The following is a 17,713-nucleotide window of genomic DNA, read 5'->3' on the forward strand; positions in this document are numbered from 1 at the left end:
CTAGTGATTTATTTATTTTCGGTTTTGTTTTCGTTGGTACTCAAAACGAGAACGAGCGATGATTTACGAAAGCAAAAATCAAACCGTAGCGGGATGTATACGGTGCACGATTGAAATTCATGCCTGAAGCTAAACACAACTGGTTACTGAACCGAATGCGTTTTCCAGCATACGAGAACATGTGTTGAGAATTAGATTGAAATGGCATCGATTCGAACGTTGGCCGCCCATGGCAACTCTGGTGGATGGAGAATACAAGCGAGAATGTGTCATAAGAATCTGATTCAATGTGTTAATGTACAAACACATCAAATCACGGCGGATGCCATAAAATCGGTGGTAGCCACCGCGGAGGTCGCTATTCAACCTAAGCGGCGTGGAATTCGTTACTGCACGGTAGTAACGCTTGACGTCAAAAACGCATTCAATAGTGCTTGTTGGGCGGATATCACTAACTCCCTCCTTCGACTTGGAGTACCAGAAGGGCTGTACAAGATTCTGGAAAGCTACCGGGTATTGCTCTACGAGACCGAGGAAGGCTTACGCAGCACTTCTATCACAGCTGGAGTACCGCAGGGATCCATCCTGGGTCCGCTCCTGTGGAATATAATGTACGATGGCGTACTTAGGTTGAGGCTCCCCACGGGCGTCAAGATAGTCGGGTTCGTGGATGACATCACGTTAGTAGTCTACGGAGAATCCATCGAAGAGGTCGAACTGAGCGCATCACACTCGATCAGCATGGTGGAAGACTGGTTGCGTAGCAGGAAACTGCAACTAGCGCATCACAAAACAGATATGATGGTGGTAAACAACAGAAAATCAGAACAAGAGGCGTTGGCACATGCTGTTGATTGTATGATCCCCTTCAAGAGATCACTGAAGCAATTGGGTGTGATGCTTAACGACAAGCTCAGTTTCGGCAAGCACGTTGAATATGCCTGTAAACGTGCTTGAATGGCGATTGCGGCGCGAATGATGGCCAATAACTCGCCGGTGCCTTCTAGCAAACGCAGGTTACTGGCATGAGCGGCAGTCTCGATCCTCAGGTACGGCAGCCCGGTATGGATGTTGGCGGTATCTGGAGGCTCAGCCTGCGTGGTAGCGTGCATTATGCCCGCAGAACTGCCAAGGCGCGAGTGGCAAAGGAAATGTTACAGCTCAACCAAGGGCACGTGGACACATCGGCTCATTCCAAGAGTCTCCGGATCAATCGACAGACACCACGGCGAAGTAAACTTAGGACTGACGCAGTTCCTCACAGGTCACGGTTGTTTAAGGTGGTACCTCCACAGGTTCGGCCGCGAGTTATCTCCAGCTTGCCCTGGCTGCCCAAATGAGCTTGAGGCTGCAGAACACGTCCTGTTTGCCTGTCCCCGCTTTGCGACACAAAGGAATGGTCTACTGGATGTATGTGGCAGAGAAACTACACCAGAGAGCCTAGTCCAGAGGATGTGCCACAGTGAGGAGAACTGGAACGCAGTGTCGACCGCGACCTCCCAGATCGCGGGCATCTTGCAGCGGAATTGGAGCGCAGAACAACAGGCAGCCGCGACCGCCGACCGCTAAAGAGGGATCAGCGAACAAGTGTCGGTTCGGGAATTGTCGGGTAACTCTCCGTCGGCGTAGTCTAGATCTTTCGACGGGGATTAGATGAGTAGATGGCGACATAACTCCGGTATGGATCGCCGGTGCGCTAGTGAACCGGAAGTTATCCTCCAACCGGAATCACTGGACCGACTCAGGCAGGCTGCCGTTCGAACCGTGCACGGATTTCGGAAGCGTCGGTCCCGGGGAAATTTCCATCGCCGGTGTAGGCTAGATCCTTCGTCAGGGACTAGCCGACCTCGGCACTCATTCGAGTATCCCGTGTGGCAAAACACGAGATTCGGTGTCGGGAGAAACTTTTTCGTTGGGAAGCTCTCCGTCGGCGTAGTCTAGATCCTTCGACGGGGATTAGATGAGTAGATGGCGACATAACTCCGGTATGGATCGTCGGGGCGCCAGTGAACCGAAGTCATCTTCCAACCGGAATCACTGAACCGACTCTGACATCCTGCCGTTCGAACCGTGCACGGATTTCGGGAGCGTCGGTTCCGGGAAAACTTCCATCGTCGGGGAACTTTCCCGTCAGTGTAGGTTAGATCCATCGTCGGGGATTAGCCGAGTAGTTCGCGACGTAGACCAGCCCTGGGTCGTCGAGACGCCAGCGAACCGGAAGCTAAGCTCCAACCGTCTGACCGACCTCGAAATCGTCCTCAAAATCGAGATAAATCCCATAAAAGTAGGAGAGAACGACATAGACGTCCATGACGATGCATAAGTCCGGGAAGGGTGCTTTGAGCACCGATAGCCTTCCACCCCGAAGTAATACCTAACGGTAGTTCCGGGGAGGTAGGGTTAGAGATCCAAGGTGTTTAGTGAGTAGCTCCAATTATACAGTGGTAGTCCTGTGGAGAGTCCCACTTCACCTTGTAAAAAGAAAAAAAAAACAACTCACAAATCGTCTGTCAGTGGGTTCTAATATTTGATGTGCACTCAGTGCTCAGCTGCTGATTAATTGACACTACGATGTTGAGACGATGTTTTCTCTACACAAATGGTTACCCAGTTACTCAACTCATTCAGTGATGCTTCTGAAACCGATTTGAAGGTGAGCTGAACTAAGTGATGATGAAGTACGGATTTGATTATTGCCAGCCCTGGTGATGATATTGATGGTTCTCATTTTTTATTTCTTGGGACCTAACTCGCTTTCCGAGTTTTCAAAAGTGAGTAATGAGTTTGGCATCACTGCACTGAGTAACGTTGGTGATTAAATCTATAATTCTGCAAAATGCACTTTTTCTTCCACAGTTTACCGGATTAATTTAATGTTTGACACCTAACTTCAAAGCAAAGTCTTGGCATTACTTTCCTGTGGTGGAATTTGGCCTTTCTGTTTCAACAGACTTCGCAGCCGATTCTTAGTGTACAGAATCATTGCATGGCTAGTACTATGGATCCTACTGACACTAAGAATCCTTCCAGGTCGGGGCTCGAACAGACGACAGCTGGCTTGTAAGACCAGCGTCCTATGCATTGAACCGCCAACCCGGGACACCTTGGAAGTTCAAATGGCTGTCACTCCGGTGATATAATGGTATAAGTGACCTAAATGTCAAAGTTGATTACCACTCAATTTTATCGGATATGGATTATCCGATATCAATAGTTTTGGGCTCGTTGGGTGAGTTTATTTCGTCGGTCGCGTCGTTCCATGCGTCGTGATGTATTTGAAATTTATTCACCAATACCGTCGTGGTGGAGTTATATCATCAATAAAAACAGCTAATACATGCTGCGAAGAGTAATAATTATAATAATAAGAAAACCATGTCCAATCTTTATGCGTGATATGCAGCTGATTATTATTACCCTATTTAGCTTGAATATCATACACAAATGTAACAGGAGTGCAGGATTTTACTACACCAATTCAAACGCACCATTCAAACTTTGAATCCAAGCTCGTGAAAATCGAACGGTACCAGTTTCATTTTGGAGGTATAGACCACTATGATTTTAAATTTTTACATCGTGACTCAAATGAGCGACAACAACCTTCTGTGGCCTAATACACATATTCAAATTAACATGAATAGACATGAATGAAACATTCATTTTTAAGGCGTTATATGAATAGCTAATAAGTGCAACTTATTGTCGAAACCCTTCAAGTTTTTTATATCGTTGATTTATACCCGGCTTTAACCTAATTTTGGTTGTTCGCCGGGTCGGCCCCTGTAAGTAGTTTTGAATACGAAAACCGACTTAATGTTTTATGTGCAAAACCGGACTAGAACTTTCCAGAGCAGAAAACGTTTAAAATCATTTTTAGTGTAACAACCGGGAAAAAATTGAAGGGGATAACCGGACACATTTCGAATGTTATGTATTTTAACTAACAGATTCAAAATCGTTTGAGATATAAAAGATTTTTGAATACTGGATATTTATGACGAACCATTCATTTTAATCTTATTGTATAGATTATTAAATATTTTTATCTTGACAAATTAAGTTCGATAATTGGTATTCAAAATTAATTCAAGTGTAAAAAATTACACCTATTATCGATATTATCAGGTTCGAAAAGAAGTTTAATATAATTGAAATTACTAACGAGATTACTATATTTAATCGCAGATCGTATTTGAACAGTTTTTATGTATGACCATGCAAACAGTTTTAAATAAATCTTAAGGTGGTGTTGAGCAAGATCGCACAAGGATTTTCAAGAAGTTAATAAAAAAGCTTTAGAATGATTGGAGTGTTACAGATACTTTCCCCGCTTATAAGCGAATGAGTTTTTGTGAGGGCAGCTAAAGCTCTTCGCCTGCGCATGGTTGTCTTCTGAGAATGAGAAAAATTTGTCTCAGTGCAATAAAATGAGCGCATAAGGTCTGTTGCTTCCCTGTGAGCTATACAATTCGCACAACTTAAAAAAATAATCTCAATTTTAGTTTTGTTACCCAACTAATCGATTGTTGTTTTAACTAAACTGTCAATTTTGATTTATCGTGCTGGCGGTTTAGCAATGACACCCAGCAAAGACATGCACCACAAACGAGTAATGTAACGTTACAGTTGAGCAATGACATACACCCTAAACGGAAAATGAAACGTTTCAATGAGGTGCCACTCGTGCAACTGAACAATGACACAATCCCAGCCGGAAGAGCTTTTTTGATTCCATTTTCAAGAAAGTTGCTGTTAAGCCAAATGCTACAGATGAACTTTCTAGAAAATAAAAATAATACCTTAGAAGCAAATTTTTTAAGCGTTAGGCGTTTTCAATTACATTGACATGAACTGTCCGAAAAAACATTACTCGCCGATGACATTAAAAGATTTTTACTGTAGGAATATCTATTCACTACTTGGAAAATTAATTTTACAATCAACTTTTATGTTCTTCTGCACACTTTCACTTACACGAAACGGCCACTACGTAACTGACCTAAATGACGTTCATTTGCCGTTGAAAATTTTCAATATGAAACGTTTCTAGTGGAATGAAGAGGATTTGCGTCAACAACAACTTTTTAGTTGAAAAAACCCGGGCGTGAAACAATAATTGCAATATTGTAATTTTGTGATCTGCGGGTTCTTCGTGTGGTTCAATTCCATCCCTCAATCTGAAATGAACACGGTGTGCAGCATCTGAAATGAACATGTGTTCAGAGCTGGTTTGAATTATCGTTACAACAAGCGAAACAGGATTGTATGAGTCTGATTCAATGTGTTGATTCACAAACACATCAAGTCACAGCTCTCAAATTGTCTCTCAGTGGGTTCTAATATTTGACGTGCGCTCAGCGTTCATCTACTGATTACTTGACACTGCAATGCTGAGACAATGTTTTCTCTATTCAAATGATTGCCCAGTTGCTGAGCTCGCAAAATGATTACTGCCAGTCTGGCTCACAGTTGAAGAAAATCAAGTAAATGTACGTCATTTGAAATCGACATATTCGAGCATAAAAGAATAGCATAGTTTTTCAACCAAACTCCTGAATCACAGAAAGTCAACAGCTACTGAAACTCACGAATGACTGTTTTTCAGTGCGGTCTTCGGAGAAAAAATCAAAATACACTTCAAATCTAAATAAACCAAGGGGCAACGACAGTGAAGCCCCTCCCGATCCGACAATCGAGATAAGTTCGGCGATGATCTTGACAGTTCAACCATCACCGGCACCGAATGTTCGACCGTGTGATTTGAGAGCAATTTATCTTAATTATCATCAGCAACGCGGCGTCGTGTAGTACTTTTTGCTGTTGGCTTCTTGTTTTTTTTTCTTCTGCTGGGGATTCCGAAATGATTATGTTGATGAGCACAGCTCAGACTGGATATATGATGAAAAACGACAGCAGCAGCAGCAGCAGTTAACAAACAGGAAAAAAACAAAAAAAAAATAAAGCGGGCGGCTTAAGACAAGTGCGCACCATTTGGAGATATTTTGAGTGTCGTTTTTTGTCTACTGTGCGTTCGAATGCCGACCTGCTTTAGGCGTATCGTAGAGTAGTCATGTCACGATGCTAGAACGAAGAATTCAGCCGAGAAGATTTATGTGATCATAAGCAGTGAAAAATCGGGTCTTGTCAGAAGGTCTGTTGGCATCAAACTTACCGCTAAGGTCAAGTAGGTGAAGTATACGGTACGAGCGGTTCTAGGGTGATAATCTGGGAGCACGAAGGTTATCCCAAAGTAACTAGTCTGAGTCGCTTCACTGGTGCATTACATTAATATTGAGCAACCCTATTAACACCTATCACGGGTGCCAAACTAAGCGAAACACTTTTGAGTTCCACCGATATCAATTGTGACAGTTCTGCAACGCCTTTCGTTTTCACAAGTGCGAAAATCGTCAGTTAAACGAAACTAAGCAGTCAAACAGAGCGCGGCTAAAGAAGTGAAGAAATTACAGATTTAATTTTCCTCACCATCATTTAGATAAATTTACCACGCGGCACACGCTGCCAGAAGAAACAAACTTACGGAGCGGTTGCAAAATTGCGCTAATTAGTTTTGCGAGATTACAGCGAGAGTCCCCCGCGGTTTTGCATCTGTTGCACCTCAGGGTCACACTCAGCTGCATTCGCCGTCACTGGTCCCACGGTAAGTGGTGTGCCATCATTAGCCAAATCGTTACGAAAATATGTGTTTGTCGCTTTCGTGTCGTGCCGACTCTCCCTGGAGCACTGGATCCGATTTGCAGTTGGAACACAATCTCCGTCTCGACGCTAGACAGACGTTCAGCCGTTGCCTATTCGACACACACACGGCATTCCTTGAGTGACTGCATCTGCAAGCACAAATATTAATTTCCATAAAATTTTAATTACTATTCAATGCGCCTAATTAGTCGGGGCCACAATTTTATGTTCAATTAAAGTTGAGCGACATATTTTTTTAAAATTCTAACCAGTGTAGTAAAAACCACCCACTTCTTCATCATCATCATAAAAAAAAATGAAACTCCCAACCAATTTCGCTCACCATCTCGCTTTACACATTTAGCAACCATGGTCCAATGAAAAGCTAAAATCACTTTGATCGGATATCTGTTTTCTCCATCCCAGCCTAAAATCCCAGCCCGACCAAAAATCTCACGTCCTCAGTTTGGTAAAAGCTTCCTCCCCCGCAGATGGCCAGCTTGTTTCCATCAGTTTTATCGACACCACCACCCAACAACAAAATTGCCACTGAGTGAAACTGCAAACAAGCAAATCAAATCGATAGGAAGAATCATCTAACGCGAACACCATCCCCCCCCCCATCCAAACACAGCCGAAGAAAACCGAAAATCAAACCCCAATCTATAGAGAAAAACGACACACCTGAGAACACCGAACTGCCAAAGTCAGCAAGTCTCTATCCTACGGCACAGAAGAGGTCAACCACACACACACACACACAGACAGCCAGTCAGCCGCGGCACAGGTCCTTGATGTTTTCAAGTGATCCTATTATTTCATATCACCTTCGTTGATTCGTTTCCCAGTTTTCGTTTTTTTTGCTCGCTCTCATACCAACCCAGTTTTCCCCCGGCTCATCTCCTCTGGCTCGAAAGAGTGAGAGACCTGACCGAGGGGTGTACGTGTGTTCATACTTGTGTATCGTCAAAAAAGATAGAGCCGGCCATTTGCCGACGTTGTTGTGCAACGGGGTTTCGTTCTTCGACCGAGAGTCCTACGTTCAAAGGATCCCTAAAGGAAGGTGGAAGTCAAGAAGCGAAAAAAACAGTACTTCAATCTAACAACAACCGACCGACCGACCGACGGACGGACTAAGCAACCGAGCGGCAAACAGCAGCGCCATGAATGAGGTAGAAGAAGAAGAAGAAGGAAAAAAGACTCAATCAACTTTTCATCGATTCGCTGACGCTGGCTCTTCGGTTCAATATGGCAGAAAGGTGGCAAAAACAAAATTGCCTTTTATACGAAGTCAGTTGAGCGATTTTTCTTGCTGTTTTGCCTTCCTAGTATCTGTCAAAGTTTTCCGAAAGCGATGGAGAAAGCGAAGAAGCAGCAGGATGAGAAAGAAGGTTTGCAGCTAGATTTCAAGTGCATTTCCAGAAGAGGATTCTTTGGCATTGAAATAGCGCTTATTGTCATGAATGCAGTTCCTTTCGTCGGGGAAAAGTTTTGTGTGCGCTCCCCTCCATAAGCAGAAAACTTCTTGGATTCGCAATATTGTAAACTAGTAAACTGTACACCGTAAAGATCGAGAAGGTCGCTTAGAGATTGTCGGATTTTCGTTTCTTGTACCGGAATTTAATCTGTAATTTTAGAGTGGAATAAATACAAAAAAAAACACCTGCACAGCAAAAAATTATGAAATTTACAGGTGACGTAAATCTTCATATGACACAATTCATAGAACGTAATTCGTAAAACGACTGAATTTTACAAGAATGATATAAATATACGCCCGTATTTCAAGTAAACGTGTAAATTTACATGTTTTAGAACTTAAAAGAACACACTTTGAAAAAACCCAGTGATTTTACATCTTATTAGATGCACATAAAAGGAGCGTCGCACTTCACGCAAATTTACGTAGAAGAACATTTAATATTGCGTCTAAAATTCCATAACATGATATTTATTTGAATAAAAATAATGAATACTAGTGCCGCGACTTGAACCGAAAATCATTGGATCACAAGTACACACTTAGAAAAAAACGCGTAAATTTAAATCATCTGTGACTGACATATTCGAGCGTCAAAAATAACCCATTTTTAAATGTATTATTAATTTTACATGGCACATAATTTTACAAACCTTTAATTTTACCATGAATTGATCTTAGTCGTGTAAAATTAAAATAAGTTCTAATTTTACACAATGGGGCATAAGTTTACGAGATCTTGCAATAAAATTCATGGTTGTATGCACTAAAGAAATAACGATTATTTGAAATTATAATACATTGCTATTCGTTAGCCAATTGTATTTATTGAATTACCAGTTCAATTAATGAAACATTTTCAACTTTACAGAATAAATTACAAAGTTTAACAAGAACGATTACTCAAAATGTATGTAGGCTTATATAGATGAAACATGAGACCTATATACTGATATTGCTTAGCAATCCAAAGTATGATTCGAGATATTCTCTATTAGACGCTTAACGACTCGCTGCTGCTGTCCCTTGCGTGTTGCATTTGATTTAGATCCACTTATGGGGAGTATCTTAAGAAAGTATTCCTGAATGAACTCCATGAACTTCGATGTTTGTTTCATATACATGAAATTATGTACATAATGAATTGACATCAAATCCATAATGGCGACAATCAATAATTCGGTTCCTTCGCTTAAGCACACTTGCTCCGCAAATACATAATGCATCCACACATTATTTCCGCAATCTACAGCAACGAGTACTGGACCTGAACAGTCAGTAGTAACGAAATCAATTTTAGTGCCCATCTGGAAGGAATATATAAATAAAATGATGATGGAATTTCACTCAATTTACATTACCTCTTTTTGAATAATAACGTCACTAATCTTTTCTCCCAAAGAACAGCACAAAAACTTAAATATATCGTAATCCAATGAATAACTGTCCAATACACCAAACTTTTTATTGCTCTTCGAGAAATGAATGATTTTCGTCCGTTTAGCTGAGAAATATTTCTCCAATAAATCCACTTGTACACCCGTCGCACATTCGAAATGGTAATTAAGAAGGCATCGTCGCTTCAATACCGGGAGGCTCGTCAAAACCTCTTTAAGTGAATTATCTTCATCTAAACGGTATCTAACATAAGAAAGAGACGTTTCGAGAAATTCTCTAGTAAGTAGTTCCGGTTCGTTTCGGGACAGTAACGAAATAATCTCCTTGGAACAATCTTTAGAAGACTTTTTCCAGTACTCTTTAATTGTTCCGGCTCTTATATTCCGATATCGTCGGATCTTGACCGAACATGCTTTCACTTGATCTGGATCTTTATAGCGATTGAGATAAGCATTACGGTTTATCATTTTTTGCTTTAACCATACATAACCAGTACATGTTCCGAAACCGTCGTCATCCACAAAATTTAGACATGGAAACTTTTTTGTTATCTGTAGTGCAACTTTCTCCATAACATCCGCTCGAATGAGATTATCAATGGATCTTAGCTGGTCAACTATACAATTAATCATACCACTAAAATCGGTTTTACAAATCTGAAATGATTTTGGCACTGGTAAACCTGAATTTTCGTTCCGAAAGTTTTGCATTTTTTGCAAACGATCGAGGATACTGTCACTAATCTTATTCCAGTTAATTTGAAAAGAATTAAATTTCATCTCACATGAAGCGTGTTTCTTGGCACCTTTGACAAGTTTAACTTTTTCGCCTTTGTTTTCTTTGCTATTCGAAAACAAATTTTCATCCTGTTCAATCAAAGAATCAGCAACATCCATTTCATTTACGTGGATGATTAATAGCGGATCTTCCTCTGGCATGGACGAATTGCCGATATTATCTTCTATTGTAGCTTCTTGATACGGAAATAAGTTTTGGTATGGTATTTTGTTTGATCTATAAACTATTGACGTTTCATCCTGTTGAGGAGAAATTCGCAAGAATGTATCAGTAGCCATCATCTGTTTATCGTTAGGACTATTGTTTCTTTGCTGAATATGAGTTGAGTCATCACCTGTGAATTCGAAAAAAAAAATATTTTGAATAATGTAAACGATTGATTACAGCGACGGAATAGATACAATTTGATATTACTAATTCTATAGAACTAGATTAGTGTTATTCTCTTGCAAATATTAAAAACTATAACAATGAATGTTTATTTCCGAACCTCATGTTTATTTTCGTACCTAATATATACTTAAAACGGTCACTCCGCAGTTTAATCTCAACTCTTTTATAATTACATAAACTAAAAACAAAAAAAAAACATATAACTCAGCTGTTTTCCAAAGAAGGACAAAACTCTCATTAACGACAAACGGACAAAAATATTGATGATTACTTGGAATTTAGTTAAGATTCAGATTTCTTGTTTAGGTACTATCAATTATTTTCCTACCAATACGCTACACGTTTTTTTTCTTTTCTTCAAAATAATTTAATCCATATTGATTTGTTTGCTTCTATGCTCCTTATATGAAAAATGAAGTTTCGCCCTGTTGCATTTTTCGTTCAATTAGTTTGTTTACGACCAGAGATGCCAAGATCACTGTCAGTGTTTCACAGATTTTTAAACATGTTGCACAGATTTTAAAAGTGATACAATTTTCCACAATTTTTGAAATCGATAAATATTTATGAATATATAATAAAATCGGCGAATTTTCCAAATGTTTTCCACAATTTTCACAGATTATTATCTAAAATATGCAACACAGATGGTGTATAGATTTTTTAAGTTGAAATACAGAATTTAAAATGGAAACTCTGCTTGTCATTTCTCGGTCATGATCATTGCTGCCATATTTGTTAATATTATCTGGTATTTCTGATTACATACACTGTTTTATTCTTTTGTGCCCAACAGTTCGATACGGGCCCACGGCACAGATTCAATTTATTTTGGGAAGAAATATCTACATTAACGTATGCGTGATAAATTATTATACCTATTAACAAAAGTTCTTAAGATATGTATAATCTGTTGTGTATCTGATTATATAGATTCATTAGCGGACCTTACACGAGAATTATTTTTGTTATTTTTAATGATATGTAAGTAATGACGTTTTTCAAATTTTATAGAAATCTTGTCATTACTGCACCATACACGTTCATTAAAATGATATTATTTCTTAGTAATGACATTTTTAATTACTCGTATAAGGGCCGCTATTATACCTTGTTTTCAATTTAATTTTGCATCACTGTTATAGAAATGTTTAGTTCCAGTATACAAATATAAAGTTGGCAACTCATGTTCTAGGATGACATTTGTTATCGCAGAAAAAAATAACAGTAATCGGAAATGGTCCAACAGTTTGAAACATTAGACTTGTCGCCATAGTTACTCAAGGTTGGTTTCATGTAATAAAACTAAATTATGTGTTCATCAGTATAAGTTATTTCAGGAATTCATTGCAAATGAGTGGCTCGGATTAATCATGTCGACTACTATTGAAAACATTAAGAACTGCTGGAATCTCTCATAGCAATAAAGTTATATGACGACACCAATAGTCGAATTGAAAGAAAGTTCTATATATAAACCTAATAGTACAATGAAGCGAGAACTTATAATGTAGAAATAAAGAGATTTCCATAAGCCTGATCAGTTAAAAAGAGTGCATTACATACCATCAGTTTGTGCACTGGTTTCTCCGTATCGAAGGTGCAAGGATTGTGCAGGAATCCACATTTCGTTTGATTCCAAAAGCATCAACAACTTATCTTTAAACACATGTAAAACCAAGTCAGAAGTTATACGGCATCCATCATGTTCAGTTAAAATCTGTGTTGCTTGGATTTCTAATGCAGATGATCCTAAAAAGAATGAAAAATTACATATTTTATTTAATTTTATTTAAATATTACATACCTTCTTCCAATAAGCTTGAAATGTTTCCAACCGCTGGAATAGCACAACGGCGAAGTCGTGTCGAATCACAAATTTTAAATACTATCAGAGAATCCATGTTACGCCTATATTATATATACAGTTACTTTATGAGCGGAATTGAGTGTTTTATGAATAAATAATTGTAGTTATTTTCATTGTAAAACCCTAATGGTGTTTTATCAATGAGGTTATTAATATTCACAACCTCGGTTGGCAAACATTTGTTTTGAATTAAAAGAAGTCCTTTTTCGTGAATGTCTACAACAGCTTTGCATTCTCCATAAATGAAAATATTACTAGTTTTTCTTTGAAAAATCATGAGAATAATTTTCAAAACATAGAAGCATTCGCTGAACTCATCGTGTCTTAGAAAAACAAAATATCCTTTTTTATCGTTATAACCGTGATGCACAGCTTCTTCGGCATACACGTTTTCATCGTCTAATAGCTTGTGATCGTTCAAATGGTTTTGGGTAGCTTCTGACAAATATTTGAAAGATTCCACGAACTTTTCTACCAGAAAATCTTGTTCATATCGGCCATTTTTTGTGTTCAGGAAGCCTTGATATAATTGGTGCTGTTCACTGCAGAACTTAACCACATTTTTGAAGTTCAGTGTACTTCGCAATGCTCTTTTGAAGAAACAATGCTTTCGCTCACAGAAAAGAGTGCAATAGGACATTAATGGTCCCATCCAAAGAATCATTTGAGGATAATGAGTAGTGAAGTGGTGTTTTGGTTTTAAGGGTGAATCAAACTCTTTAGTCCTAAGCTCCAGATATTCTCTCAAAACCGAAGAGAGTAACTGAGTTTGTTCTTGTGAAATCACTGGAGATGTAATAATATCCGTTATCTGCTTAATTAAGAGTAGCATTACTAATAATGAATTATTGAAATCTATTGGTTGGCCGATGAAAATGTATGGAATTATTTGAATTAAATGCCAAATATCACAAGCCTTTGCCTTAATATTTTTCATTTTTCTTGTGAAGTCCAAATTAATTTTAATTTTTAATTTAAGTTGTTTGCAAATGCTATTGATTTTTGCTTGTAGAAAATTTCCAGAGAAGACCTTCTCTTTTACTAATCGATTAAATATTAAAAATATATCTCCATTAGCCCATCCTTCAAACACATCATGAGCAACACATGGCGGTGCTCCATAGAAAAACATTTCGAAATATTTAAGTTCGTCTAAAATGCAAGTTGCTTTGACTCCACGGTACGGTATTTCAGATGGCATATTAATTATTCTGGAAATATCTTGGCGGTGTGATTGAGGTGTTCTCGGTTCAGCAAAAGTGAAGCAATCATTTTGAAAAGATTGTTGTTCGATATAGCAGAAGCGGCAAAAAAATGAGCTTCTCGAAAAATTCTCTGTTAGCCCGGCCAACTGGTGAGCTCCCAAATTATCGTTCATTGTTGTGAAAACTGAGCCATAAATTCTTTCTTCATATCCACCCCCGTTTATTAGAATTCCTTCTGCTTCAAGTATTTTAATATCTTCAATAAATCTTCTAAAAATGTTGTGTGTGCCAAAATAAGCTAAATCTTTTGTCTTGCACAGTAATAGTAAATGGACATTCTCTGTCAGATTCCGTAAGTGTGGATCTAAATTCCCAATAACCATATATACACATTCAAGCTTGTGGCGACCAACTGCGTTTCCAATTGCGTTCACAACCACTTCAGCTGCGTCTTGATAAATGAACAAATTCAGTGTTTTCTTACTGAAGAAGCTACTGTTTTTGTATTTAAGACCGTCTGTGTAATCTCTCATGTATCCTGGAATGGTATACTTATCGCGGAATATTGCATTATAGACTGTTTTTTCATTCAACATAGCTGTCAAAGTATCCAAAATTGGTACATAATAGTAAAAACAGCTTTCATGGTCTCTATTCCTTTGAAGTTGTACTTGAACAGGAGATACGTATGAAAAATTCTTTTCAAAAAACTTTTTTCGGATGTGTGAGGTACGAAAATGCCCCCTCTCCCCGAAAAGGTTAGCAAACAAGTTATTGGAACACATGAACTGTTTAATCTTCTCCTTCACATGTACCGGTACATCATTCTCCTCAATTAGCTTTGTGTATGTCAACTCCGAAAACTTTCTTCCAAGAGAAACTGTCTCCTGTATAGAATCGACAATCTCTTGAATCGTCGGTTACATGATTTTTTGTACGTCGGTTACATGATTTTTTGTAAGCAATTTTAAGAATAAAGTTCCAAATAATAGTTCTACACTTCGTTGCACTTCATGTAGTTGTTTTTCAATGGTATCTTCGTCTTGAATGTCCTCACTCAATGATAGCTGAGGTGGCGTTTCGTCAAGTAGCAATTTGTTTTCGTCGGATTGATGTTGTTTGGTGGATAGGTTTTGAGTTGCCATTCTATGGTAATACATATTATGAATCCTATATGTGTTGACCGTAGCAAAAGGTTTTTTAGTTTGACATTTTAATGGGCAATATGCTGGTTGGCCTTTCGAAATGTGACTCATGACATGTTTACACATTGTTCTGAAGTCTGTGGACTCAAACTGACACGATGAGAGTGGACATTCTAGCTGGCGGTCTTTTATCCTACCAATATGCCGCTGACGGAGATGAGTAGCATAACACGAAAAAGATTTAAAAAATAGCGCACAACTATTTACAGCGCACTCGAAATGAATATTTTTTTTATGAAGTCGAACATGTTTTATGTGAAACTCAATATTTTCTGTGGAAATACCACAAATTTTGCACACTATCACCATATTTACCAAAATTTTTGAAATTTCGATTTCCAACCGCGCGAAGAGAAATTTGTTGTTTTCTTATAGAAGAATTACAGGTACACGATAACGTATTTTTAGGTATTGAGAAATGTAATTTTACACTAGTAAACATTGAAGGCTATACGATTACTTATTTTTAACAAATTTTCAGTAAAATTACTTCAAGGTGGTAATATTAAAACGCTGTTGCTCCAATTTTAGGAAACTAAAAAAAAATAATTTCTTTACATGTTGTGGCATTTAAAATTGAGTCGTTTTTCAGTTTAAGTTGCGATAGATTGCGTCATATTGCAAAATATGTCAAAGATAAAATTCCAAAATTTTTGGTGTGTACGTCTGTTAATCGACTGAGCCACAGAAGCATGCATCTGATGGGCTGGAAAAAGGTGCATTTAAATTCATACAGTCGCACCTGCTAGCAGAACGCAAGTTACAGTCAAGACTAGTAAAATTCAAGCTCATCTAACATTAAGTCATGACAAATAAAATTTTCCTTCACTTGACAAATTAGGTCTCTATAAATTACATCGTATGAGGGATTAAATCACCTGTGAAATTCTAATTTTTTTTGTTAGAATGAATAAAATTATATTATATTTACTGTAGAATTGAGTTTTTTTTGACACTCATATATGTCGGTCTCAGAAGACGTAAATTTACATGATTTTTTCTAGGTGTGTAGTGTTGTAATTATGCCTTTCTCATATTACTTATATTTTAAAAAATATGATTAGAAGATTTCGAGAAAAATTTTTTCTTTTTCAATATTGAATAAAATAAGAAACTTTCTTTGAGTATAAAAACACATAACTTTTTAAATTAGTATACAGTTATGTCAAGGTAATAAGAACTTTTATCTATTTTGCATCGTCGCACTAAATGATTAAACACACTTTACCCTATAGTTCTAGAACTGGAAGTCGGATTCGGATGAAATTAAACAGAAACCTATGAGACTATTGAAACTTTTATTTGAGCCTGTTTGTGGAAATTGATCAAATCATCTCTGAGAAAATTGAGTGAGTCTCGTTTTAAACTTTTTGACCACTGAAAAAAATAAACTTTTATGTGACAACCCTGCACGCTATACGAAATTGAACAAGGCACGCTGCGAACGGAACAAAGCCGCCCGCACGTACCGTCGTGTACCAGTTTTGCATCGTCATTTTGAATGACGGTGATTTGAATGTTTCGACACTCATCGCCCTATGATTTCGGAACCGAAAGTCGGATCAGGATGAAAGTGCACAGTGTATTTAAAGACAATGAGAGCTTTAATTTGAATCATGATTCGTGAAAATCGGCTTAACCGATGCTGCGAAATGGAGTTCCGTTTTTGGAGTTTTTCTTCACTATTATCGCTGCTTTCGGAAGCGGAAACCGAGGACTAACAAGTAGTCCCAAAGCAGTTTAATATATTCACTAACTAACAAGAGCTGCCAACTGGATGAGTTTAGCAGTAAGTTTTATAAAAATGTACACCTCGTTTCGCTATCGCTTGTGAAAAAATGCTCATGGAATTGAAAATGTTTACTAATCGCACTGTAATACCGGAACCGGAAGTCGGATCTGGATGAACTTTTCGCGTTTTTTTAAAGAATTTTATGAATTTTTATTTGCTTCCTAATTTGTGAAAATCGGTTAAGAAACTTCCGAGAAAATTGAGTGCGCATTATTTAATTAGTTTACACATATTTTCTTGCAATTCCGGAACCGGAAGTGGTATCCAAATGAAATTCAAGAAAATTGTATAAAGCCTTAAGACCTTTTATTTGAATCTAAATTTGGGAAAATCGGTTCAGCCATCTCTGGGAAAATCGAGGTTTTACGAGCAAATAAGACGAAATTACGGTTTTCGTTTCGACTTTGTCCCATCATTGCCAAGCAGTTCATGTTGAACTGCCACGCAACCCAGCAGTTCCACATAAACCAGTAACCAAACGTGAAATTTTACTTCCAAAGTAAAAGTTGTACCGAAGTACAGTGTCCAGAATTAGAAAAGACATTGCTCTTCGGAGAAAAAATGTGTTTTAAAGCGTGAAGTTTTTGACGTCTGCTTAACGGTAAATTATGACCGCGAGGTGGTATTATCAGAGTTTTAACATACTCTGCTTTTGCACTTATGAGTCGAACAAGTTCAATAAGATAATTGAAAAAAAGACTATTTTTAATCCACCTGGTGGTGTGATAATACCTTTCTCTTTCATCGAAATCTTTTTCTCAAACGAGCCTAAAATTATTAATATTGGTTAATCCACATCCGACGTAAACGTCAAAAGTCATTACCACTCATTTTTTCGGATGTGGATTATCAGAACAAATTGCCATTTGA

At 38.1% G+C, this 17,713-nt stretch overlaps 2 protein-coding genes across 12 annotated transcripts in view; both read right to left on the minus strand.

Moving 5' to 3' along the window:
• The window catches only part of LOC131440264 (sterile alpha motif domain-containing protein 5), a 657,981-nt gene that overhangs the window by 537,113 nt on the left and 103,155 nt on the right, over positions 1-17,713 (minus strand). The gene's annotated exons all lie outside the window — the stretch shown is intronic.
• On the minus strand, positions 8,792-16,057 carry LOC131440266 (uncharacterized). 3 transcript variants are annotated; one of them, XM_058611391.1, is made up of 4 exons: positions 12,579-16,057; positions 12,338-12,523; positions 9,544-10,712; positions 8,792-9,489 (listed from the first exon to the last, which is right to left on the minus strand). In XM_058611391.1, exons 1-4 carry the CDS (start codon positions 12,673-12,675, stop codon positions 9,142-9,144), a joined length of 1,800 nt encoding a protein of 599 aa, XP_058467374.1. In that variant the 5' UTR covers positions 12,676-16,057; the 3' UTR covers positions 8,792-9,141. The 3 variants fall into 3 exon arrangements, 2 of the variants coding, with proteins under 2 accessions (XP_058467374.1, XP_058467375.1); XM_058611392.1 differs by having other exon boundaries at positions 10,888-16,054; XR_009231366.1 differs by lacking the exon at positions 8,792-9,489 and having other exon boundaries at positions 10,574-10,712; positions 10,888-16,057.

The sequence above is a fragment of the Malaya genurostris genome, chromosome 1 (genome assembly GCF_030247185.1).
Source record: "Malaya genurostris strain Urasoe2022 chromosome 1, Malgen_1.1, whole genome shotgun sequence".
In the NCBI taxonomy this organism is placed as follows: domain Eukaryota; kingdom Metazoa; phylum Arthropoda; class Insecta; order Diptera; family Culicidae; genus Malaya; species Malaya genurostris.